We start from the raw sequence: 24881 nt of genomic DNA on the forward strand, positions 1-24881 counted from the left end.
TCTCCCCTAGACTTCTGCCCTTGCTTGGGGATCAACATATGGATTGCCCTCCATCTCCATTGTGTGTGTGTGTGTGTGTGTGTGTAACACCACCAAGCAATTCTCTGATACCAGCTGTGTGTCCTACAATTGAATTCAGTCCTGACACTATCCACCTGGAGAATAGCATCAGCTCCCACAAGGGTTCCATCCCACAAGAATGCCCTCTACTTTAGATGCCAATTGCGAGTCCAGGTTGTTACCTGTGCTTCTGACCAACTGTCTATAAATTGGACATTCCCATGAACCCCTCCTCAGTGTAATTAATTTGCTAGAGCAGCTCACAAACCTCAGGAAACCAATTTACTTACTAGATTACCAGTTTATTACAAAGGCTATCAAAGGATACTGTTAGAAAGAAACAAAAAGTCCAAAATAGAGTCACTTGTGCCAAGTCCCACATCAGCGAACCTAATTGCAGTTTCAGCCTCTCCCAGGAATGTGATTTTTAACCAATTTAGAATTACCCTATCAGGACTAGAGAGGTAATCCACGTGATAGAACCTCCCCCTACCCCCCCTTCCCCCAAAGAAAAGTAACCTTGCCTGAAATAGTCCTTTCTTTTGTTTATGACTTTCTTGTCCCACCCACCTTCTGCTTATAAAAGCCTTCCATTTTGTACAGCTCCTCAGAGATCCTTTCCACACTGGGTGGAAAGCTGCTTAATTCATGAATCGTCGAATAAAGCCAATTAGATCTTTAAGTTTACTCAGTTGAATTTTGCTTTTTAAGAATATGAATGAATAGCCAAATGAAGAGATACATAGAGTGAGGTCTGGAAGGGCCCCAAACACAGGAGCTTCTGTCCCCGCGGAGTTTAGGATTTGCCATCCTCCTGGCATGTGGATGAGTTCTAGTTCAACATGCTAGAAGCTCTCCAAACACTGTCCTTTTGGGTTTTGATGGAGGCTTCATTACATAGGCACAATTGATTAAATCACCAGCCATTGGTGACTGATTCAATCTCCAGGCCCTCTCTCTTTATAAGATGGTAAGAGGATGGGAATGAAAGTTCCCACTGTCTGACTCTCTAATCAAATGGTTGGTTCCCTTGGCAACCAAACCCCAACCTTAGGTGCTTTCCAACAGTCACTTCATTAACATAAACTCAGGTGTGGTTAAAAGGAGTTTGTTATGAATATCAAAGAAACGTTTATCCTTCTTATCATTTAGGAAATGCCAAGGATTTTTGAGACTCTGTGCCAGAAATGGCGATGAAGACCAACTGTATATTTCTTATTATAAATCACAATATCACAGCATCAAAATACTGGAGTCTTTGTTTGAGCAGATTGAGAGTGAGAGGGATGGACTTTCGGAGTGGCTGTGGGTGGGCGACCCAAAGTAGGCTCAGAAAAAAAGCAGGCCCACACTGACAATAGTCAGGACATCCACATTGGAAGAACTAATGCTTGGAAGGAGGTACAGCTATTAGGTTTGAATCTTGCTTCAACCACAATGGAGCCGCATCAATGGCACATTTAACTTAGAGCCAGTACAGCTATGTGCAATCAGTAAAGAGCATTTCCATTCCAAACAACCATCAGGGTGAGAAGGGAGACAGCATCTCAGTTACACTGAGTGCGAGTTCAATGATTCAAGCATTCTTCACACAACATGGACCCTAAAAGCAAACCAACCGACTTGCAGATCTGATGCTCAATCATCGAAACAGCATTTGGTTCCAAAGCAGCAGGGGTGGACCTATTGAGAGCTTCTCTATGCTTTGCTTTATAGATGACTTAAATAATTTTCATGTTTTGACTATATTCAATTTTTGATCTATTCATTGACTTTAGAACCCCTTTGTATGATATAATTCTGTACTTTTCTCAGTCATTTAACCTGAGCCTCAGTTTCCTCTAATGTAAAATAGAGTTAGAGTAACTGACCTTAGTGATTCTAAAGTTCTTACGTATTAGCGCCCTCCAAGTGATATGTATAGACTTGACAACTTAAAAGTAATTTTTTCCACATTCATTCTCCCTTTTAATCCTCAAAACTACCTTATAAGGTAGATACCATTGCCTTTCCTATTTTATGGCTAAGGAAATTTAGGCTCAGAGTGGTTTAGAAAGTTATTCAAGGTTACACAAGGATGGTGAAGGCAGGATTAAATCCTTCTGAGTTCTTATCCAGTGAGTCTCCAGTTATACTTCTAACAGTTCAGAATGCATGAAAACATAGAGGAATGCCCTAGATCTGAGTAGGCAGGCAGGCTTTCTTGAAGGGTTGGGGCTAATTAAAATTGAAAGATGTAGTTTTACATGTACCTCCTTTGCTTTATAAGTTTCAGTGTTCTTGGTCCTTTGTTCATACATCTGTCTTCTCCAAGTCCAATGTTAAAATCCTGCTGCTAAGGCAGTCCACTCATGGCTGGGGGTCCTATCTTGGAGCTCAGAGGCATTCCCCAGGTCCATGGGGGAAGGGGAAGGGTGCTGGCCTAAAGCTTGTAGACCTGTCTCCTTTATAGTCCCAGCTCTCTCACTTCTTTATAGTCCCAGCTAGCTAGGGATCCAGCTTGCCTGTTGGCAGCTTAGTTTTCTCATCTGCAATGTGGGTATCAAAAACCCTGCTCTAAGGGCTTCAGAGAGTAGGAGGATCAGATGAAGAGACTGACAGAGAGGTGCTTTGAAGTGTGAAATACTCTTCCAGTGGGGTGTGTGTGTGTGTGTGTGTGTGTGTGTGTGTGTGTGTGTGTGTGTGTTTGGGGGAGGGTGGAAGTTATCCAAGGCTTCCCTAGGATGTGGCCTTAGGTTGGTCTGGTAGAACAGTGCCTTCCTGAGCTGAGGTCAAAGCCAGGTCCTCTTCTAGCTATCAACACTAGGGTCTGGGTCCTGTTGTTCTTGGCTCATCTCCTAGCAACCAAAGCTTTGAAGAAGGTTCTGCAGAGCATTGGGGATCTTGCGTCTTAGCTACCTCACTAGGAAGCGTGACTAGCTAAACCAAGAGCTTCAGACCCTGGGCAGCATGAGACTACCTCCTAAGATCCTCAGTCCTTTGCTGGCATCCTGAGTCTGGCTCAGAAAAGATAGCCTCCATCCAAGATATATACACTATCCTTAGTGTATCCTGATGAAGGAGACCTGACCTCATACTTGGGGTGTATATTAGCTTTCTGGGGTTGCTATAAGAAATTATTGCAAACCTGGTGACTTAAAACAACAGAAATTGATTCTCCTACAGTTCTGGAGGCCAGAAGTTCAAAATCAAGGTGTCTACAGAGTTGGTTTGTTCTGGATGCTCTGAGGTAGAATCTATTCCAGGCCTCTTTCCTAGTTTCTGGTGGCTGGCAGCAATCTAAATTCTTTAGCTTGTAAACCCATTACTCCAATCTGTACTTCTGTCTTCATGTGGCTTTCTCCTTCTGTGTTTCTGTTTTCTCTATTTCTGTCTTATAAGGATACTCTTTCTTGGATTTAGGGCCCCTACTAGTCCAGTTTGGTCTCCTTTTGAGAGCATTACTTTAATTACATCTGCAAGGACCCTTATTTCAAATAAGGTCACATTCTGAGGTTCTAGGTAGACATATCTTTCGAGTGCCATGATTCAGCTCACTACAGTTGGCTCCAATTTGATGGGTGAGACCTAAGCCCACACTTGGAGAGTTTATGAATCTGAGAGAAGAAATCTATTCCTACTTAGAAGCCCCTTTATAATGGGGAAGACCTCGATGCCCAGCCTGGTCCCCAAGAGCATTTAAACTGAAGCAGGCACACAAATGTTGGTGGCAGAGAAAAGTCAAAATTGGCAGAATCCAGACCACTATTCCCTATAGAACAATGTGAGGGCATTGTATCCAGTTCATGCCAGGATTTGGAGGGGGAGAAGAAGAGAATTTCTGTCTCCATGAAGCAGGTGAGGCAAGCTAGTCACAGGGTCCTAGTCTTTGCCCACCCTGTTTTTTTCCTTCAGCTCCTAGATGTCAATGAGCTGATATTATTGTTAAATTCTTTTTTGAAAATGAAACCCATATGGTCAGCAACAAAATGGGAGCGTTCCCAAGGATGGGAGGTGTCTTATTATTCTAAGGAAGGCACCAGGGTTAAGCCCCCTTTTGCCAATCCAAGCAACTTTCCAAGCCCTGCTTTCTCCTTTCTTTCAAGGGCCTAGCCATTCAGCTGGGTTATTTTCTTTCCTACTTTGGGGATTCTCTTCCTGATCTGGGAGCCATGTAAGCCATGCACTTGGAATCCCCTAGGCCTCCTTTCTTCCTTCCTATAAGCTGCAAGAGCCTCAGCCTGCTTACCGTCTACCCATTTAATCTTTGGGGCTCCTCATGCCTCTAGACTGGATGCTGAGTGGGACACGAACTGTCCCCTCACCTCTTTGTCTCCCCTGTTAAGATCTCCCTAAAGACAATTACATGGTATCTTTTCCTTTCAAAGTTTTACAGGTGATAATTATGGGGGGAAAGACCCAATGTTACCAAGTCACTAGTCCGGGGGAGGTTTGGAAATTTCAGAAACCTGGGAAACTTCTGCCAGCCCTGTCTGTGGAATGAAAGGACAGCCCGCAGCCTGGCTCTTCCTCCTGTCCTCTTAGCCCTGTCTGAAGACACCAACCAGAGCACCCATTCATGTTTCCCTTATGGCTGCATCTGAGCATCTTCCGGTTGGTTATTCTCATCTCTATTATTTCCTCAGCTTCACGCAGGAACAGCTCCTTTAGGGAAAGATTTTTAGGAGAGACACAAAGGCTAAAGGATTTCATTCTGAAGAGGTCCTAGTAGGGTCAACTCCTAATTCCCCCTTTCCTAGAATCAGCCGCATGAATTTGGAGTTAGAGAAACTTGGAATACCATTAGGGGACCCAGTCTCTCTATAATATCCCAGAAAAAGTGGACAAAGAGGCATAGACATTGTGGCAGTTATGGAGTGGGGTATCCCCTCAGCTCCAGATCCTACTCCATTCTGTCCTCCCCGGGGAGTAGGATCTGGAGCTGAGGGGATACCCCACATTATTCATGAATAATATGAATACCCGGCTGGAGAATACTGGGATGTCAACAGAGTTTACAATACAGAAGATCTGCTGAATTCAACTTCTACGAATTTCACTGTACTGGTAGACTTAGTGGATTCACCATTAATTACACACAAGCTCCGAATCCATTACTTTGAGAGATGGGGTACAGGAGTTGTGAGCAATGGGAAGGGATGACCAGTGCTTAGCAGGCTGGTAATGGGAAATTGAAATTAGGGGACAGAGCTGGGAAGGACAGAGTAGATTTGGAACTGACTGAGAATTGCTCCCCTCTAATTTTCTTGATGAGTCCTCAGCTGTCCCCACCTACATGACCCCTTGAAGTTCTGCTTCCAAGAAACTATTCACAGGGGAGAAATGGATTGACCACAGGTTCTCTTCCTGGCTGGCTTTCCCTCATGCCAAGCCTGGAAGCTCTCTTCGAGGTAAGGGTCTGACTGCTGATAATTAAGGGGATGAAGGCCAACAAAACTGATAAACATGGAGTCAAGAGCCCACTCTCAGCTCCAGTTAAACTTGTCATTAGAACAAAAAATACATCCCTTCAAGGTCTCAGTAGAGAGCTCTTTTGGGGCCACCTGGAAAGGTGTGCATTTTACAAGGAAAAACTATATTTTTTTTTATTGGAGAAGCCACAAAGATTCGGAAAATCCAACCAGTGTTCTGTCTTTCTGATACTCTCTCTGATTTGATTCTTCCTGGCCATCCACTTTCAAATTTTCTACTCCGGAGCCATTCCCATCCCCTTTTCCGAAGCAGTCTTTCCCTTATACTCAGTAAAGGCCACTTTAGGTCCTTCCCTTCCCCTACATTCACAGGGGAGACCTACTCCCTGGGGAACCCACTAGGGGTCTGCCCAGTGTGGTGGAGGGAAGTGGGTCACTGAGGTGTCCTTCCTCTCCCCCAGGCTCTGAATAAATGCCCTTCCCACACTGAGCTGCCACTATCCCAACAGGGGCTATGAGAACAATGAGCCAATCTAGTCAGTGATGAGTGGTCACTTGATTTTCCCTCTGGACAATGACTTTAGTGATATGCAGGTCAGTGTTCCCTCTGCTATGATCCAAGACACTGACCTGGCTATTTCCGGATCCCCTTTGCCCCTAGACCTCCCCTCAGCCTTCCCTTCCTTTCCCCCATTGTGATTACCCTGCTTTAGCCTTCCCAACCCCAGCACCAGGGCTCTGTCCACCTCTGCTTGGAAAACCCTGTCCCTAGTTTTGGGGCTCTAGGCTGTTCCTAGAGCCTGCCTGGGGTTGTTAGGATTGGGGCAATGTCCATCTCCCTCCCACTTTTCCTCAGTTCAAAACAAAAATTATAGAGACTTTGAGAAGACTGCACATCACCTTGATATCTGAATGGCTGCCAAAGCCTGAGGGCCTAAAACCTATGAAAGACCTGGATGGTCTACTCCTCCAAAACCTCTAGCTCAGGGAGGCCCAGGATGAAGAGAAGTCCACCCCCTCACTCTCCTTTCCCCAGCCCTTCAGAGCTCCTTCCCTTTTCCCTTGTTTGCCAGATAATGGAAACCTCTGGGAGATCAGGTCTAGACCAGCTGATCCACTGGCTCTAAGCTTTGGCCATGATTCTGGTGAGAGGCCCCAAGGGACCCTGTCTGCCCCTTCCTCCATCCACCTAGCATTCACACCTTAGAGCCTCCTCTGCTCCCTAGAGTGAATGAATTTCCCTCCCTCTTCCAGGCCCCTCTCCTCATTCCCATCTTTCTGTTTCTTCTCTGTTCTCCTGGTCCAGCCCTGTCCTCTGACTCATCTCTCCGATTCTGTCTGTCCTCACATTTATTCTTGCTCCTGTCCTATTTTGCTCCTGTGCAGAGATCTTCAGAGCCAGGCCCCAAGCCCTTGTTCTGGGACTTAGAGGAGAAACCACTCTAAGACTCTATTCACAACTGATGAGTGACTCTGGTCACTCAGCCCAGACCTCACAGCCTCCCTTTCTACATGAATTTTTGTTTGCCAGCAGAAATAGGGATCCATGTGCTAATAATGCAAGCACAGTTTATAGTTCACACAGTCCATTAACCTTGACATTGTGATTTTTGAAAAAATGTTTATTCAGGGGAGTTGTACCACCAATTTCACACTTTGTACGTAAAGTAAGACTTTACTGATTTTGAATAAGGCCTGACATCTTATTCCTATATTTCAAATTCATATAAGATAGGACCTCATTTTGCCTTTGCGGGAGGCATGGGTCCACAACTTTCTTCCTATTAAATTATCCAGGTCGGGCTGGTAGCTGGGACAGAGTTCTAACCCTGGAGAGAAATCCTGGCAGCTCAGGCCCCCTTTCTTTTGGATGATATTGTCCTAGTACAAGTCCAGGGTCTCTTCCTCTCCTCATGATTTTGCTCCCTGAAATCTGCCCTGACCTCCTCCTCCACCTCTCTTGCCCCTCAGAAAACCTTAATTTATCACCTCTAGAGGCTTCCTCTATTCTTAATCAAGAAACGGTTAAGTGTGTCCATGTTTGAAAGTAGTAGGTAAAGCTGGCTGTGACAAAAAGGACCACTAGGGGGAGCCTGTGCCTAGGAAGACTAAGTGGGGACCTGGGGAGCCACTTGGAGGATATTTTCTCTAGGGCAGTAAAGGTGTCAGGCATTCCAGCCTGGGGTGGCTCCCTAAGGAGCTAGGGTGTCTAGAGCTGCCCCCTCCCCACTCTCTGAAGCTCCCTCTCTTTTCCTGACCACACAGGTCAGTAAGAACCAAATTCTGGTACATCGGAACACTTCCTAAGGACAAGTTCCCTGATGGCTATATTCAACATGGGGATCAATCCTCAGTCCTTTGACCTCACCCCACAACTCCCACTAGCTCCTTCCACCCATCCCTTCCCTAGAACCTCACTGACTCAGTCTTTCCCACCTCCTTTTCTTTGCTGGTTTGGGGATCAGGGGTCTCTGGGTAGTACCGGTTATGTCCATTCCTTCCACCCTAACTCCCAATATGGCCCTGGTTCAGTGGCCTCCCCACCCCCACCACTGCCCCATCTTCCTTCAAATTTAGCTGACCTACTTCTATCAATTTCAGGTCTGGATCAACCAGTGAGTCTGGCCTAAGAGAAGAAGGTAAGAAAGCGAGAGAATCCCTAAAGCCCAGAGCCTAATTCCTTCTCACTCGGGGCCACAGGGACCAGTCAGGTCCTGCATGTGCAATAATAATTGAATCAACATTGGTGCTATGATACATGCTAAGGATACAAAACTACGAATAACCATGGTCTCTCTTCTTGAGGAATTTATATAAACAACATAATTTGATAAATGCCTTTTTAGAGGTATGTACCCAGAACTGTTGGAGAACGAGAGAAGGGGCAACTAAATCTGTTGGGGTGAGTAGGGAAGTCTTAGGCAGGGAGGTGAGGCTTGAATGTATCTTAAAAGGTTTAGGCGAGGCAGAGAAGAGAGTGGAAAGCATGCCAAGCATAAGGCATGGGGCTGGGAAGTTTAGTGAGTTCAGGGAACCACGAGTAGTTCAGAATTAATATATTCTTCAGAGGGTGGGAGAAGAGTGACTGGAGGGAAAAAAAAAGTGACTGGAGAGAAGACTGGAAAAGAGAGGTGGGGCCAGTCATGAAGGAACAGATGTGTTTGTTGAAAATTTGGTCTTTACTCTGAATATTGAAGTAGGTGCTGAACGTGGTCATATTTGCTTGTTATAATATTCTGGGTAAGCAAGGTTAGATTGGAGAAGGCAGGGATACCAACTAGGAAGCCACTGTAACAGTCTCAATGACAGGTGGCCAGGGCCAGGCCTAGTGTGGGTCGGCATGGAAGGACATTGACCCAGACTGGACACGGGGTCCAATTTCCTACAGGCCACATGTAGAGGAAGTGGTGGGGCTCTGATCTATAGCCTTTGCAGACCGGAGAAGACTTGGGTCCCTGTAGTCCTGTGGTCCAGTCGTTGAATAGCATAGAAATTAGGGTCTATGTTCAAATAGTGGATCCCCTGGTGAGGGAAGGCAAGCATAGAGCCAGGGCTGGAAATATGGATGGGTAGTAGGGAGATGAAAAAGAGAGGATTAGGTCCCATGGCCACATAGGCAGGTAGAAAAGTCTTAGGCTTTGCTTCTTTTTTGGCCCAGACTGTATTCTGATCTTCTCTAGCTTTAGCTTCACCTTCGAGCTTTCCAGATGCTACTGCCAAGTGAACTTAAGAGAGCCCCAAAGGTAAGGCTAACCTGATGGAAATGGTCTTACCTGCTGGCCTAGGATCCTCTCCCTCACCTACCTAGGGACTTCAGGCCCTCTTACTGCCTTCTGCCCAGGGACCTTGGACTTGGGTCTTGTACCCTGCTCAAAACCTTCAACCCCAGAACTTCCCCTTTCACCACGTACCCAAGATCAAGGACCTCAGCTCATAGATCTCCCATTTCCCCAGGTCTCAACATCTTGTCCAAGAATCCTCTCTATATTCTGGCCCTAAAACACTCCTTATCAACCAAAGACCTCAGACTCGGGATCTTTACTCACCTATTCAGAGACCTCTGACTTAGAAAGACAAAACTGAGTGATCTTTCTGATAGCTTTTTCACACACTCCACCAGAACCTAGTCACACCATACAGATTTCCGCACCCCTGAACCATTTGCTAAAGTCCTGAGACATTTGGGGGTCACTCACACTCCCCCCTTCGGAGGTAGGGCATGAGCAAGGACAAGAGCAATCAAAGGCTCAGTCTGTAAGTGGGTGAAAGCTCCCATCTAAGCCCATCTACTCCCCTGAGAGCTGCCAGGCTAAATAGTTCCCCACCTGGTGACTCTACTAGTGGGTAGCCCTTTAGAACTTCCTTGAGCCTTATGACTCCAAGGAAGGATCTGGCCCCCTTCTTTTGCCCTTGCCTCCAGAGGCTCACTGAATACCATTCCTTCTCCTTGGAGCACAGAGGAGCCTCAAGCCAAATCTCAGGCGAAGAAACAACCACGATTCAGCAGGATCATGAACAGGAAGTAGATTTCTGTTTTTATCCATCCCCAGATTCCCACTGAGGAGCCATAATGGGCCCAGACATAAGACCAAGAAGAGGACTGCTCCCAAACCAAGAAGGGGCTGAAGGATGACCTGTTCCTAGTTCTGGGCCTCTGAGAGGAGCAATAGCTAAAGGGCTAGTACCTTGACTTCTGGTGTTGATAGATAACATGGCTTGAGGGCCAGGACAAGGGTCATCCAAGTCTCAGATGAGACCAAGGTGTTGTCCTTAGATTTCAGTGAGGCCGAGGAACCACTCCAGGACTTGGCCATGAAGATGAACCACTTCAGGACCTCCATGAGGCTGAAGACTAACACCAGGCCTTGAAAAGCCTGAGAAGCTGCCTCCTTTTGCCAAGAGACCGAGGAACTGCCCTTAGTCTCATATGAAACTAAAAGGCCATCTTAAGCCCAGGATGAGGCTGAGCAGAATCCAAGCTGTAGGTCCCAGGTGAGGATGAAGCTGAGTGGCAGTCCTTATCTTGGTTCCAAGTCTTGAACATAGGATAGCTAGGGACCCAGGATGATGATAAGTAGCAGAAGTGGGCCTAGGGCCAAGGCCTCTGGTCTTGCTAAGTCCAGATGAACAGAAATCTGTACCAAAGGTGCTTCTTTCTTGACTTAGAGAGTCAGCAGGGATGTGAGATCTTCCAAGCAACTCTGCTCCAGTGACTCTTTGTGCTAAGCCAGAGGGCTCTGGAGGTAGCCTTCCTGTCTGTGGCAAATCTTCCCTCAACCAGGTTTGCTCCAGAAATCCTAGGGGAGACAGGTATGGGCAAAGGACCTATCACAGTTCCTACTTGGGAACAGAAGAGTCTGGGGGAAAAGGTACAGCTTTACAGATCTCCCTCCTCACAGCAGGCTAGAGAAGCTAGCACTGAGTCAGGAACGAGAAGTGAATTCGAGCTGGAGCAGATAGCAGCTACTGGGCTGTATAGTGAGGTAGTCCAAATTTTAAAGAGTTGCTACTTTCCAGGTGACTGACCTTGGTTAAGTTATTGTTCTAAACCTCATTTCCTCTTTCTAAACCTGTAAAATGGGGCTAATATTAGTACTTTCCTGATAAGGTTATTAGAAGCATTAAATGAGGAGTTATTAAAGACCAGCAGAGTGCCTGGCACATATTAAATGCTCTTAGTGTTCATCATTTTCATTATTTAAGTGGCCACTTTAGCCAACAGATTTAGATTCAACAGCTCCCCCTATAACCCTCAGCTCTCTTGAGACCCTCAGCTGTTCAAAAATACACAGACCGTGTATATATTTCTAGAGTGTTTTCTAACACCAACAACCAGTACTCTGTGGACATCGACTGGGTGTCCTACAGGTCAAAACAATTCTGACACTAACCACCTGGAGTTAGTGCAGACCCCACAGGTTAAGGGCTCAGTTCAAAATGACTGCCTGACTTCAAATGCAAATTGCACTAAAAATAAATAAAAATAAAATGCTATAGATTTTTTTAAATGCCAGTTGCAAGTGACTGGCTATAAATTGGGAATTCCCGTGCTAGAATGGCTCACAGAACTCTGGGAAGTACTTCACTTGTATTTACAGTTACAAAGGATACAACTGGAGAAAAACCAGATGAAAGAGATGCATAGGGCAAAGTATGGGTGTGTGTGTGTAGCTTCCAAGCCATCTCTTGGTGTCACCCTCTCATAATCTGGATGTGTTCACCAAGCTAGAAACTCATCAAATTTCCTTGTTAGGGAGTTTTACAGAGTTCAATGTCTCGTCTCACTCCTCTCCCAGGAGGTTGGGGATGGGGCTGAAAATTCCAACCCTCTCATCACTTGGTCTTTCTGGTGACCAGCCCCATCCTAAGGCTGGGGGCTCCACCCTCAATTACCTCATTAGCATAAAGGCAGGTGTGATCTTGAGGGGTCTGTTATGAATAAGGAAAGACATTGCTATCACTCAGGAAAGTCCGAGGGTTTTAGGAGAGCTCTGTGCCAAGACAAAAACCTTAGATAAAGACCAAACATATTTATTACATCACAATATTTAACATATGTATATTTTAACATTGCTCCAGAAGAGAGAAGAGTATTGCACACACAGGTCCTAGGCCCTCTCTGACTCCTAGGCACCCTTCCTTGATCACAGAAGCTATTTTCAGCCTGTGTCAGTCACACAGAGGTCCTGTCCAGATGGTGCCCAAGCCTCCAGGACTGGGTGGTCTGATGTCTGGAAGGTAATCACAGGTCCCCGAGGTGGGGTCGGGGGTGGAGTGCCTTGGTCCCAGAGGATGTCCTCATATAGGCTTAGAACTGGACCTGAGGGCCGTCCTTGAGCCCCAGTCTGCTCCAGCAGGACTCTGAGCAAGCCCACAGTGAGAGGGGGCTCTGCTCCAGGCTGAGAGAAAGGGGTGGGGGGCTCTGACTCATCTGGGAGGTGTGTCCGAAGTAGCAGCAGGAGCTCAGCTGGAGCTAGGTCTGGTGGGCACAGACGGCAAAGAAGGGGGAGGTGAGCATCAAGCCGGCGGTGCCGGGCAAATTCGGCCAACAGCAGTTTAAAGATCTCACTTCGAAGCAGGGGGCTGGAGGGGCCAAAGGCTAGGCCAGCCTCTAGAGCCCGCTCCCACTGCTCCTTTTGCATCAGCTGTCCCACAGCTTGGAGCACAGCTTTGGGCCGCCCACTGCCTAAAAGCAGCTCTAGCTCCAATGCCTCAGGCCTAGTCCCCTCCTCACCTAGTACTGCTAGGGCTCTGCGATACAGGGGCAGCCCTGGGCCCCCTGCTCCCCAGCCAGGCCCACCCTGCTGCTGTGCCAGCTCCACAAAGGGTGGTAGCCATCGTGGTTCCAGCCGGCAGAGGCACTGGCACAGGAGTTCAAAGAGGGGCAAAATTCCATTGGGGGGTTCCTTTCCAGCTGCTGTACCCCCTAGAACTTTCTTCCACACATCAGGGGGAGCTTGAGACCTCAATCTGCCATTCCCATCTGGCTGGAGCTGCAGGGCCCTGAGGATGGCACCCCAGGCTGCTGTAGGAAGGGCTTGGAAAATGGTGTTGAGTTGGGCCAGCTGGTCCCCCATCAACTCGGTCCTCAGCAGGCGTGCCACTTCCTGCTCTGCCAGCTGGGTCCAGCCAGCCTCTTCATCGTCCCCAGCCACCAGCTGGGCTTTGAGCTGCTCTAAGTTCCTGTAATCCCGAAGCTCAGCCTTCAATGTGATCAATAGTGTAGATGGGGACACGTGGCCCTGGAGGATGGAGGCCAGGGCCTGAGGTGCTCGGAATATGCTGTTATGTCTCAGTTCCTCTGGGGTGAGTTGGGCACCCCGCAGGCTCCGCCGCTGGTAGTACTCACAAGCTTCCTCAAACACCAGGTCTTCAGATGAAGGTAGTTCGAGGCCCTGTGGGGCTTCCCAGCTCACTCGAAACAAACCCAAGGCTGAAAGCAAACGAAGACCCCCTCGAGTCTCCAGCTCTTCCTCATCCTCTGTGCCAGGGGCTAGGGGTTCCAGCAAATGTACTCGGTCTGTACTGAGGACCTTCCTCTCCAGCAGCTGCCCGCTGCCCATGTCCAACAGTTCCAATGTGGAGCCCAGCACACAGGCCAGAGTACTATGAAACATTCCCAGTGCTGCAGACCCTGCCAGGCCTACAGGTGCCTCCTGCAGGGTGCCAACAGCCCGGGTACCACCGTGGGATTGCACCAGGCTCACAGTGCCCCTGTAGTCAAGCAATAGCAGGCCCTGGAGAGTTGGGGCCCAGGTATGTACAGTCAATGGCTGCCTAGGAGACAGCAGCCCAGGAAGGCCCCGCAGCAGGGTCCGGAAGTCCCATGTGTCGCCTCGTCCAGGATTTAGGCTCTTACTGTGAGAGAGGCCAAGACTTGGGGCAGCCACCATCACCTTACCCTTGCCTGGGCTCCAGATGAGCAGAATGTGGCCCACACCAGGCCAGGTGTTGGCAGTGGGCACCAGGAAGACGTCCTTGCGGGAAGCCAGAAGCCCGAAAGGTGGGCAATGGTGCAGGAGGATGTCTGTGCGACCCAGGTTGGTGCCGGCCTCCCCACTGGGCTCCAGAGTCCTGACGCATACACAGTGGCTGAAAGTGGCTGACCACGGCACAAGCTGGCCCTTAGCATCAGCCTGACGCTCCTCGCACCAAACCAGGCGGCCTCGGGCCGCCGCTACCGCCACCACGCGGGATCCACCGCCCGGACACAGCTCAGTGCTCTGCAGCAGCCGCCAGCCAGGCCCCACGCTGGCTCCCCACACCTCAGCTAGGCCACTCTCCCACACCAAGACCAACGCTGGTCTCATCGGCCACGGCAGGAAAAAGGCGTCTAGCGGTGAGGGGTGGCCCACCGGCCAGGCACGCTCCAGGTCTTTGCCGGGTCCACGCACCGCGACCAGCAATTGCGGGGCTGGCGCCCCCGGGGGTCGCAGCAGAAGCAGGTGGCGGCCGTCCGGGCTGCAGCGGACTCGGACGGGTGGGCCTGCAGCCAGCAACTCCCGGAGCCGGGCAGCGCCGCTGAAGTTGCTCAGGTCCGAGAGCAGGCGCAGAGTCGCCGCACGCTTCATAGTGTCCCCCCTCTCCAGAGTATGCCCAAGTCCTGACGCCCAGGGGAGCGAGGCCCGGGTCTCAGCCCCAGGTTCCCATGGAAGGTCAAGAGTGGGGCTGAGACTTCCGTCCCGCTTAGATGAGGTGGGCGGAGGCCAGGCTTGAGAGTTGGCTTCGCTCCGCCCTCCCACCAGGCTAGCTCGGGGCATGCGCTTGTTCATGCCCCGCCCGCGCGACCCCGCCCGCCAGGGGAGGAGCCATCGGAGCCTCGCCGTGGGAGGAGCCTCGCAGGCCTTCACTGCTCCGACTTCGCTATCTTTAGGGACGCTCTCTGAGCGGGGTGTAGGACCCCGCCCCAAGAGGCCGCGGAGTGGCCCAGAGTTTGACTCAGGATTTGGGATTCTAGCCCGCTGAGCCCTGAACTGAAAGCGACCCACTCCCAGGGCTTCCCTCCAAACCCTACTCTCTCACCCCAACTTATTCATTTAGTCATGAAATTTTATTGAGCCTCTACTTAAAATAGACAGCCCTGAACAAAATTGAATACCTCAACCTCATGGAGGTGGCAATCTGGTAGAAAATAATTATAATAACCAATACTTCCATAGCACTTACTGTGTGACAGCACCCCCCCAACCCCCAACAAGCCCCTTTTACAGATAAGGAAAAAGAAGCACAGAGATTGAGTAAATTGGCCAAGACCACAAAGCTATTAAGCAGTAGAGGTAGAGGTGAGCTTTCAACCAGAGGCAATCTGAGTCCAGTGTCTGCACCAAACTACTGTATCGACAAGTCATCAAAACTAAGTTTGCTAGAGAACAAAATTAAAACATACTTTAGAGGCACTGAGTCTGTGTGTAATTTCTCCAGCAACACCCACAAATTGATATTCGGGGGTCCTTTCCACCCCTGCTTTCTCAGGTGATGTGGTATTCTTCCTCCCTCCAAGTCTAGTCCTTCTTTATGAGGTCTGCTTCTCCCTCTCCCGACCCCCTCAACTTCACTGAGAACTGCATCCATTTCTATTTCATCAGCTTTATCTAGTCCTTCTTTATGAGGTCTGCTTCTCCCTCTCCCGACCCCCTCAACTTCACTGAGAACTGCATCCATTTCTATTTCATCAGCTTTATTCTGTCCTCCTGCTCTCAGCATAGAAACACTTTCATCTGTCCTGTCTTAGAAGTTGCTCTTTCATCTTCATTTCCCCACCTCTAGCCTTATTGCTCCCTCTCCCTTTCCTTCCAGTTAAGTTTCTTGCAAAGATCCTTTAGCGATCGCTTCCTCCATTTTCTCTTCTTCTATTCATTCTTCAAACTACTACTTACCTGAAGTAGATTTCCTGAGGTCTTCAAGGACATTTGAATTTCCTTTTCTAAGATATTTGACAACTTCTTTATTGAAAGTCCCTCCTGTGGTTTCCTTGGCATCTTTCTCCTCTAATTTTCCTCTTTTTTGGATAGTACTAGCTTCAGAATTTTGTTTGCCATTAGTTTGTTTTTCTTCACCATCCTTTAAATGTAGATGTTTAAATTCTCTTTTTCGCCTTCGTTCTAGGCCATTTCTTTCCTTCTCATGGCTTGAACTATTACCGCTAAGCCAATGGCCCCAAAATATTTATCTACAGCTCACATATCTGTGCTGAGTTCCAATAAAGCATATCCATGTGTCTACTAAATATTTCTGCCTGGATGTCTCACAGACACTTCAATCTCAATTCAAGCTTTGTCCTAAACATGTCCTAAACATCACTTCCCTGTCCAAATTTGTTCCTCTCCCAGTTGTTCCTAGTTGCCATAGGATTTCCTTTATATTTGTATCCTTATTTTTAGTGTAGAGCCTGGCACAAAGAAATATCTCAATAGATGTTTGGTGAAAGAATAAGTAAGTTTGAGGGGGCACATATTTGTATGTGTAATATCACTTAGGAACCCTTTGGCTAAGTGTTACAGAATAGTTATAGAAATAGGCTATCTTAAATAAAAATGAAATTTATTAGAAGAACATAAGAGACTCACGGAATTTGCAGGAGACTGGAATAGGCTTGGAAAAAGAGCGGGAACCAAGACACTCTCTGAAGACCAAGAAATAGGAAGCACACCTGTTTTTCAGCAGAACCATCCAGGCAGGAAACACCTGTCATAAATAAATTCTGACCATTCCTTCATCTTTACCTCTTTTGATCAAGAGCTGAAGTCCTTGGAGGCTGCACCTCGTGGCTAAGCTTAGGTCATATGAGCTCACTTACCTTGGTTGCTCAGTTATAGAAATAGGCTGATTTTCCACCAAGACTATACCCAAAGGAAAATGTCCCCGGAATGAGGAGAAGGGTTCAATGATGAATAATCAAATTAATATGACACGGGCCTTTTATTATCCTCATTTTTTTAGGTAGGAAACTAAAGCTCAGAGAGCTCGAGTTATTGGCAAAAGCCATACAGCTAGTAGGTAGCAGACCTGAGATTCTTTCCTAGTGTACTGGAAGTTCTGCTCTTACCTACTCAGCACATGGCCTTCTAAACCTACCTTTGCCTGAATGTGTAATTAATTCACTTTCCAGACATAGTCGTAGGCAGTGTATTGTGTTGCTTCACCTCCATACCCTCTTTTCCTTTTCTTCTCTCCTCTAAGACTTGTTTCCATCTTTGTCTTCCCCCAGCAAGCCTCCAGAGATTGTCATGGAATTTCCCCTTCTCTGAATTTTCTGAGCATTTACAACTTGAGCCTTCCTAAACTTGTCCTTGATAATTCGCTGATATTTAAGGTATTTAATTGTATATCTAACTATGTATCACTTTGTTACAATATAATCTTTTTTTTTTTTTTTTAATTTTACTGCTTCCAGAACTGGATATTCAGTATTTGCTCAACAAAAGTTTCTTAAAAAGAAATCATGTATGGAAAAGGGTTCTTTCATCTGGACAAGAGGCTTCTACCTGGTATTCAGGAACTATTGGAGTTCACCTCAGCAGTCCTCGGCTCTGTCTCCTGTTTCAACAGTACTTGGACAGAGCAGACCCAGGGATGCCCCTTCTTCCAGTCTCTGATCACCCTCTAACCTCATTTCCAGTCTCTTGGAACCGTCTCAGCCATCCTGGCTCCCGAGACCAGCCACACCGTTTTTTGAGCTTAACTCCTTATTGCCGAGCAACTATGAGCCCCTAAATCCATCAGAATTATTCCACTCAGGTGGAGGCCACCGTCAACTGCCCAGTAACTTCCATCTGCAGGCCTCCTACACCTCTCTCTAGGTTTCTATTTTGACTACAACGATATGGCTCTAGAAGGCGTTGGTCATTTCATCTGTGAGTTAGCCGCGAAGAAATGTGAGAGCGCCCAGCATCACTTAAAGAAACAAAACCAGTATGGCGGCCGCGCCCTCTTCCGGAACCTGCAAAAACCTTCCCAGGATGAGTAGGGTAAAACTCAGGATGCTATAAAAACTGCCATGCTCATGGAAAAGAACCTAAACCAGGCCCTTTTGGATCTGCATGCCCTGGGTTCTGCCCGCACAGACCCCCATCTCTGTGACTTTCTGGAAAGCCACTTCTTAATGAGGAGGTAAAACTCATCAGGAAGATGGGCAACCACCTGACTAACCTCCGCAGGCTGGCCACCCCCTAGCCTGTGCTGGGTTAGTATCTCTTGGAAAGGTTCACCCTCAAGCAGGACTAGAAACCTTTGTAGAGCTCCTAAAGGCTTTGTAGAGCCTTTGAGGGGCCCTTCTGCATCTGCCTGGTGTTGGGCTTCTGTCAGAGCCTTTCCTTGCAACCACTAGGCACACTTCTAACCACCCTGGAGCCCTCTCCTATGCAGTGGACCAAATTGAAACAATAAAGCTTTTTGCAGGCGCCCCCCCCCGCACCCCCAAAAGCACCTTCCTTCCTCTTTCCCCTTCTCACATTTTTTTATATTCAATTAAGTAAACTTTTTATTAGTAATCTCGTTGTACATTACTTGCAAATAGACAAGAAAAATAAAAATCCTCCAAGCAAGAGCCTAATCTTTTAGTTCATTAAGATCGCTTTCCTGATAGATCTGGGTTCAAACTCTTCTTCACCTCTTAACTCTAGAACCTTAGGCAAGCTGTTTAGTCACTGAATCTTTGCTTTGTTATCTGTGAAGTACCTACTTCAAAAAGTCATTGTAAGGATTGAATGACACCCCCACACTGTCCAGTATATATATTTTTTAATATTTCACTTTGCATATGAGAAAAGATTCAGAAAGGTTACTTGCCAAGTTAACACAGCCTTACATGGTGATCTGCTCAGAGTAGGCACACAATGCATATTTGTTGGACAAATAAGCTTGTTTCCAATCTTTCACTTACAAAGTTGCAATAAACTGCTTGGAAAATATATATTTCCAAATTCTTCCAGTGTTTCTAGAGGACACACTTATTTCTAGGAGCAGAATTGCTGAGTTCAGAGTCTGCTGTATTTAAAAACATTGCTATTGCAACTTGCATCCAGTAGATCCTCAATAGATGTTTCTTTTGCTAATTTCTTTCTCGCGGTGCATTTCGGGAGTTGTTGTCTTTGTGAGGCATGCCCGGAGTCACTGTCTGAGCCAGCCTCAGGAAGCGGGCGTGGACAAATCTACTAAACGGCGGGCTTTAGGACCCCGCGGGGTACGGTGGGCTGGAGTACGGTCGGGGAGGTCGGGGGCGCCGCCGTGAGCCGGGAACAGCGCCGGTCGGTGGCGTCGGGAGCGAGCAGCCCCGGGAGCGGCGCGGGTGGTGGAGGAGGAGCCCGGGGCTCGGTAAGCGGCGCCGGCCGGGGCCGGTCCCCGAACCTGGCCAACCTCTGTGGGTCCTGCGGTACTAGGCCTTGGCCCCGAGGGACTCTGGGGGCGGGGCCTGCGCTCGCCTAGGAGGGGACGGGGGTGATGGAGAGTGGGGGAAAGAGGGAGGGAGGACAGCTGCTGAGGCGAGCTGAGGCTGCGTGCGGCGGAGAGGCTGGGCCCGAGGCGGCGGAGCGGATCGAGAAGCCGCTTGCTCCTCCAGAGGATAGTCCCTCGGACTATCCTGTGCGGGTCGCGTCCCTCCGGCGCCTGGTCTCTGTTAGGCCCTCCTGGCAGCCAAGGAGCTGACCTTTGACCTCACCACGAGGCTGACCCTACCCTTCAAGCTACCTCTCCTCCCAGATTGTTCTCGCCCCTGGGTAGCCTTCAGCCCAGGCTGGGTCTGGGGTGAAGGCATGGGGCAGCACCTCTGTGAAGGGCTGGAGGAAGGCCAGTCTGCCTCACAGTGTTCAGGTGTCCCGGAAAGGTCCCCATCCGGTTCCTCTCGGCCCCCACCCTGTCCCTCTTTTTAAAATCTTACCGATGAGCTTTAGTCCACTCTTCACACAGAATCAATGAAGCTACCATGTTTTTTCTGGGTTACTTGGGAGTAACGAACCTGTTCCTAGGCAAGTGTGGGGAAGAAACAGAGGAGAAGAAATCTGGTTCCCTGGGGGAAGGGGAGCTATCCCAAGCTGAGGAGTGCTGCCTCCGCGGAATGGGGAAATAAAAACTTGGGCCAGGCCCGAATAAATGTTTCTGGATCATCAGACCCTCCCCAGGTCTTCCTAGTCAGAAAAAGTTTTGAGCTTAGAGCTCTTTCTTTGCTATTCTGAGCTCTCAGGGACTTTGTAAACCAGGGCAAATATGGTTTGTGTCCGTGCCCTTAACTTAGCCCAGGTTAATTGGAATTATTTGGGTGTGCCTTCAGTTGGATTTGTGTGCACAGTACTTCCTATATGAAGGCTGACTCTAAAGAAAGGTGGATCCTTGTTAAGATTGTCAAGGGAGAATTACGATTCTTTCAGTGAATAGGGAAAACTTTAAGGTCAAAAGTCAGAAATTGTTGTAAAAGTTGAAATTTCCCATAGAGCCAAGTTCAAGAATTCATAAAATTTGGAGAAAATAGTCAAATAGCAAATTGATCCAGGATATACGAAGGTGAATTCTATTCAACACACATTTATTGAGCACTTACTATGTAACTGGCACTGGAGTTAGAAATATAGGTATGTTTTCCTCAAGGACATCAGAGAGAGACATTCATATGAAAATTGTAGTGCTGTGTTACGTATCCTTACAAATGAATCTATGCAGTGTGAAGGAACTACTGCCCTTGCCTGGGAGAGCCAGGGAAATCTTCACAAAGAAGAGATACTTGAGTTGGATGATGAAAGAAGAGTCGGAGCTTGCGTAAGTAAGGAAAGGTATTCCAGTTTGAGAGAACAGCATGCACACAGGCACAATGAAAGTATGAGGGGGAAAAAAGTAACATGATGTTTAAGTGTCAGAAATTTGCCCCAAACAGGATGTATGGTGGGGAAGTTGCCAGGAGTTGAGGCTGAAAAGAGAGCAGGGAGCCATTGGAGCTTTTTATGTTAGGGAATGACAGAAGTGCCAATTAAAGTAATGAGAAATGAGGTAGTGAGACTAATTAGAGTTGTTGCAGTTGATTGAGAGTCTGAATAAAGTGTGGCAGTGGGAATGAAGAGGAGGGAAATGGATTTTAGAAATAATTCTAAGATAGGTGCAACAGAACTTAATGATTGGGGAGAGAGAGTGGGCTAAGATTTCTAATTTGAGAGATTGGGTGAATGCGAATTTCATTGGCCAGGATATGGACTAGAAAAAATAGAGCAGATTTTTTAAGGGTTGGGGTGGCTTTGGAAAGATGTATAGGGGAGATAGTCTGGTGTGCTGGGAAAAAAATTGCTTGTGGGATGTGCACATGGAGATGTTAGATAGGCAGCTGGAAGTAAGGGGGTCTGGTGAGCTTAAAATCTTGGCACTGAGTGAGGGCATATATGCAAGAAATCCTGGGAAAAAAATGTTTATTTATTTTTGTTTATAAGTAAGTATCAGAATATGTATTTCTTCCGTTTAATAGTGAGCGTCTCAAGGCAGGGACCATAATGTAATTTTAGGTCCCTTTTTTGTCTTATACTATGCCTGTGTTATTGTAAGGTATTGATAAATGTTAGTTTTTAAGCTGGCAGGAAATCAATTTACTTTGCAAATTTGCAATTACCATTTGGGTTTTCTTTAAGATCATGGGAGTCTGTCTCATAATTTTCATTTTATACTTAGGTGGTATTCATGAGGCTTGTATGGTTCAACAGGAAAGGAAATGAAGAAGATATGAGTGACATTGTGCTGCTTGAGGAAGTTCAGGGCTTGAGCAGGAGATAGACAGTATTAATTTACAAGAGGCTCCTGCTCATTGAGAAGAGGATTTTACAATGAATTCTCATTCTGGGAGATGTCAGAAAAATGTGATTTTCAATCAGAGTTTCTGAAATCCTGTCTGTTTGGAGTTGATTCCTCCTTCTGAAGGTGTAAGTGCATTCCTTCTTGTGTAAAAATAATTTGAAGGGGAACCTGAGGTAGTCATGTTTATTTAAACCTCTTCATCTGTATTATTAGTTTGTGAAAGTAGGCCGACTCAGTCAATTCTGATGGGACTGGATTGAATTTTTTTCTGTGAAGCTAGTTTACCTTTAGTAGATACAGAGAGTGGCTGATACCCAGAGTAGAGATTGGGAAATTCCTGGTTTTTTTTCACTTGCTGCTTAGTCTTGGGAAAGTCCCTGAATTACTTCCATTTTCAGGTACAGGCTAGACACCCACTCTGAGGTGAGCACTGTCCAGAGCACACAAAAAATATGGATGCTGTCCCATAGTGGCTCATGTATTTACTGAATCAGGCTGGTTCTGTTCCAGTATCTAGAAAGTAGGGATGATGCTTATTAGACAATATCCTGAGATGACTGAATTTTCTTGGATAAAGTAAGAATGTTGATATTATTGGTATCAGTTTGGAGTTTCCATAGAACTTCAACTGAATTTGATTTTGCATGTTCTACTAGTCAACACTTGAGTTTTTGCACTAACAGGATATTCTGATGGGGAGAAGGGTTACCAGAAAGGTTTAGTGGGCGTTATCGCTTATTAGTTGTGTTACTTTGGGCAAAGTAACATCCTCGTTGTAAAATTATGGTACTAGTACCTACTTCATTTGGTTATTTTAAAGATTAGATATAAATGTTTAAAGCACTTAGAACAGTGCCAAGTATATAGTGAGCACTCAGTCATGTTATTTATTATCTATATCATCTTGAGTGGTAGCTTGTGCTTTGAAAGATTTAGAGGGATGAGTGATGAATTGCATCTCCAGGAATTACAAAAAGAAAAGTGAAAAAAAAGAAAGAAAAGAAAAGTGGTAGAATAAAGGAATAGTGGCTTCTTCTGGAGCTCTCCATGAAGGGAGAAAATTCAGAGAAGTGGCTTCAAGAATGCAGGCCTCACTCCATTTTGGAGATAAAAAAGACTGGGAGGGACTAGTGCTAAAAATTCTTTAAAATGGAAAGGGTATATATGCTTGTTTTAGAGCCAGTCAGTGGGGTGGAATTGGGGGAAATTGTGTCCCATGCTATGAAAGAAACTGTGGCAAGGAACCATGTGGAACGGTAGCAACACAATACAGTGCCCACGCCTACGTCTGGGAAGTGAATTAAACACAGATTCAGATGACAGTAAATTTAGAAGACCAATCTGGACCATGTGGACCATGTGGAATCCAGCAAGTGAGCCAAATCCTTGGGGCCTTCAGATAGGAAGAGACCTGTTAGGAACTAGTTTGAGAAATTAAGGGTTGGGATTGGTATACCTGCATGCTCTTAAATGCTTATACTGCTAGTATTACCTTTAGAGTGTGTGGTGTGCCTTCCAGAAAACTTATGGAGCAGATAACTTATGTCTAAAGACTAAAAAAACCCCCAAACACTTGCATCCAGAGGAAATTGGGAACCTTTAGGAGAGTCAGTGCAGAAGGCTATTTCAGGCTTTATTAATATTGCCTCCTTTAGTGTATTGAGTGAATGGCTCATGGTTAGACAATGGTGATATTTGACTGAGCCATAACTCCTGGGCAGATAGAATTTTCATTTCCTTCACTAAGAATGTGGATTGCTATAGTCAGTGCGTCTTGTAGTGATCTTTCACAGATGGGCAAACTGGGGCCAAGATCCTAAAGAAAGGGGATGTGGTTGGTGAATTACTATAGGGAGAATGAGTTGGGGGGTAGGTGAGGGTTGCTCCAGTGCCTTTTTCTAGAGATGGCAGAAGTTTTATTAATTCTCTCAGAATCATCTCTGTTCACATGCTCCTTTCCTTTTGAAGCCTGGTTTAAGATTTTGATGTGTACTTCACAAATTTTAGTGAGCATCAGAATTATGTGGGGCAAGGTTTTTTAGTCTCAGCTCTATTGACGTATTGGGCCAGATAATTCTTTGTTGTGGGGATTGTCCTATGCACTGTAGGATGTTTAGCAACATCCCTGGCCTTTACCCAGTAGATGCTAGTAGTATCTCCCCTCCCTGTTGTGACAACTACAATCTTTCCAGGCTTTGATGTCCCCTAGTAGGCACATTGCCCCAGTTGAGAACCACTAGCCTAAATGATTGTTCAAAATGAAGACCCTTAGTTCTTATTTTGAAAGTCTGTTTCAGTAGTGGGGAAGGGAGCTCAGGAATCTACATTTTCAGGAAGCACCCCAGGAGATTCTGAAACAGGTAATCACAGCTCTGCTGTGATAAAGCATATTCTCTCCTAAGCTGAGGGCTGTATAGACTTATATTTAACTTGCTCTCCATTTCATCTTTCTTGTTTTACTATATCTTTCCATTCATTATTAAGTTTTGGTGCAGAATTATCCTAAGAGCAGTAAGTTCAAGTATAGTAGTATCAATAAAATCTTGTAGTAGAGATTTGTATTTCAGCCTTTTTTTTTTTTTTTCCAGTTACCATGTTGGATACATCCATCAACTGGACTAGACACTCAGATTCTTCAGTTTTTCCTTCCCAGTTTTCTACCATTCCATTAATTTGTCTTTCTTTTTTTACTTTATCATTGTTGGTATTTGTATACATACATATATGCATCAGACAAGTTATCTTTTACTTTCTACCATAGCACCTCTACCCACTGGCAAACGAGAGTGATGAAACTCAAGATGTCTGGACACTACAAAGTTTGCTAATAAGGTTAATGAGTATATATACTCTTCCTCCTTACTCAGTTGGAAAGTCTTTACAGTTTCTCTGTTGAACCTCAGCTTTGTTTATGTGTAGATTCCTCTACTTCTCATTTGTCTGCCCTATGAGAGACAGTATAGTATAGTGGTTAAGTGTAGAGACTCCAACATTAGGCTGTCTGGGTTTGAGTCCATACTCTCACTTACATTGAGTTGTTTTTTTTTTTTAAAGCATATCATGCTTTTTTTTAGTTTTCTTATTGTAAAGTTCCTTGATCATAGGTTTGTTGTTAGGAAACAATGAATTAATATATATAAAGTGCTT

At 46.4% G+C, this 24881-nt stretch overlaps 2 protein-coding genes and 1 pseudogene across 4 annotated transcripts in view; 2 read left to right on the plus strand and 1 right to left on the minus strand.

The window, feature by feature from the left end:
- Positions 1–9980: 9980 nt before the first annotated feature.
- Positions 9981–14702, minus strand: HPS6 (HPS6 biogenesis of lysosomal organelles complex 2 subunit 3). Its single transcript, XM_039871405.1, has one exon. The coding sequence runs from the start codon at positions 14540–14542 to the stop codon at positions 12131–12133; it is 2412 nt and encodes an 803-aa protein (XP_039727339.1). The 5' UTR covers positions 14543–14702; the 3' UTR covers positions 9981–12130.
- A 2970-nt stretch (positions 14703–17672) lies between these two features.
- Positions 17673–18194, plus strand: LOC120609171 (ferritin light chain-like; annotated as a pseudogene).
- Positions 18195–19133: 939 nt separating this feature from the next.
- Positions 19134–24881, plus strand: part of ARMH3 (armadillo like helical domain containing 3) — a 148194-nt gene continuing 142446 nt past the window's right edge. Inside the window, exon 1 of one of the 3 annotated variants that reach the window (XM_039871410.1) lies at positions 19134–19152. The gene's annotated coding sequence lies outside the window, so the exon portion shown is untranslated. Of the gene's footprint in view, positions 19284–19589; positions 20718–24881 lie in introns of those variants that run through there. The other 2 variants (XM_039871407.1, XM_039871409.1) reach the window with 2 other exon arrangements.

This window comes from Pteropus medius, unplaced genomic scaffold, assembly GCF_902729225.1.
Source record: "Pteropus medius unplaced genomic scaffold, Ma_sr-lr_union100, whole genome shotgun sequence".
Lineage (NCBI taxonomy): Eukaryota > Metazoa > Chordata > Mammalia > Chiroptera > Pteropodidae > Pteropus > Pteropus medius.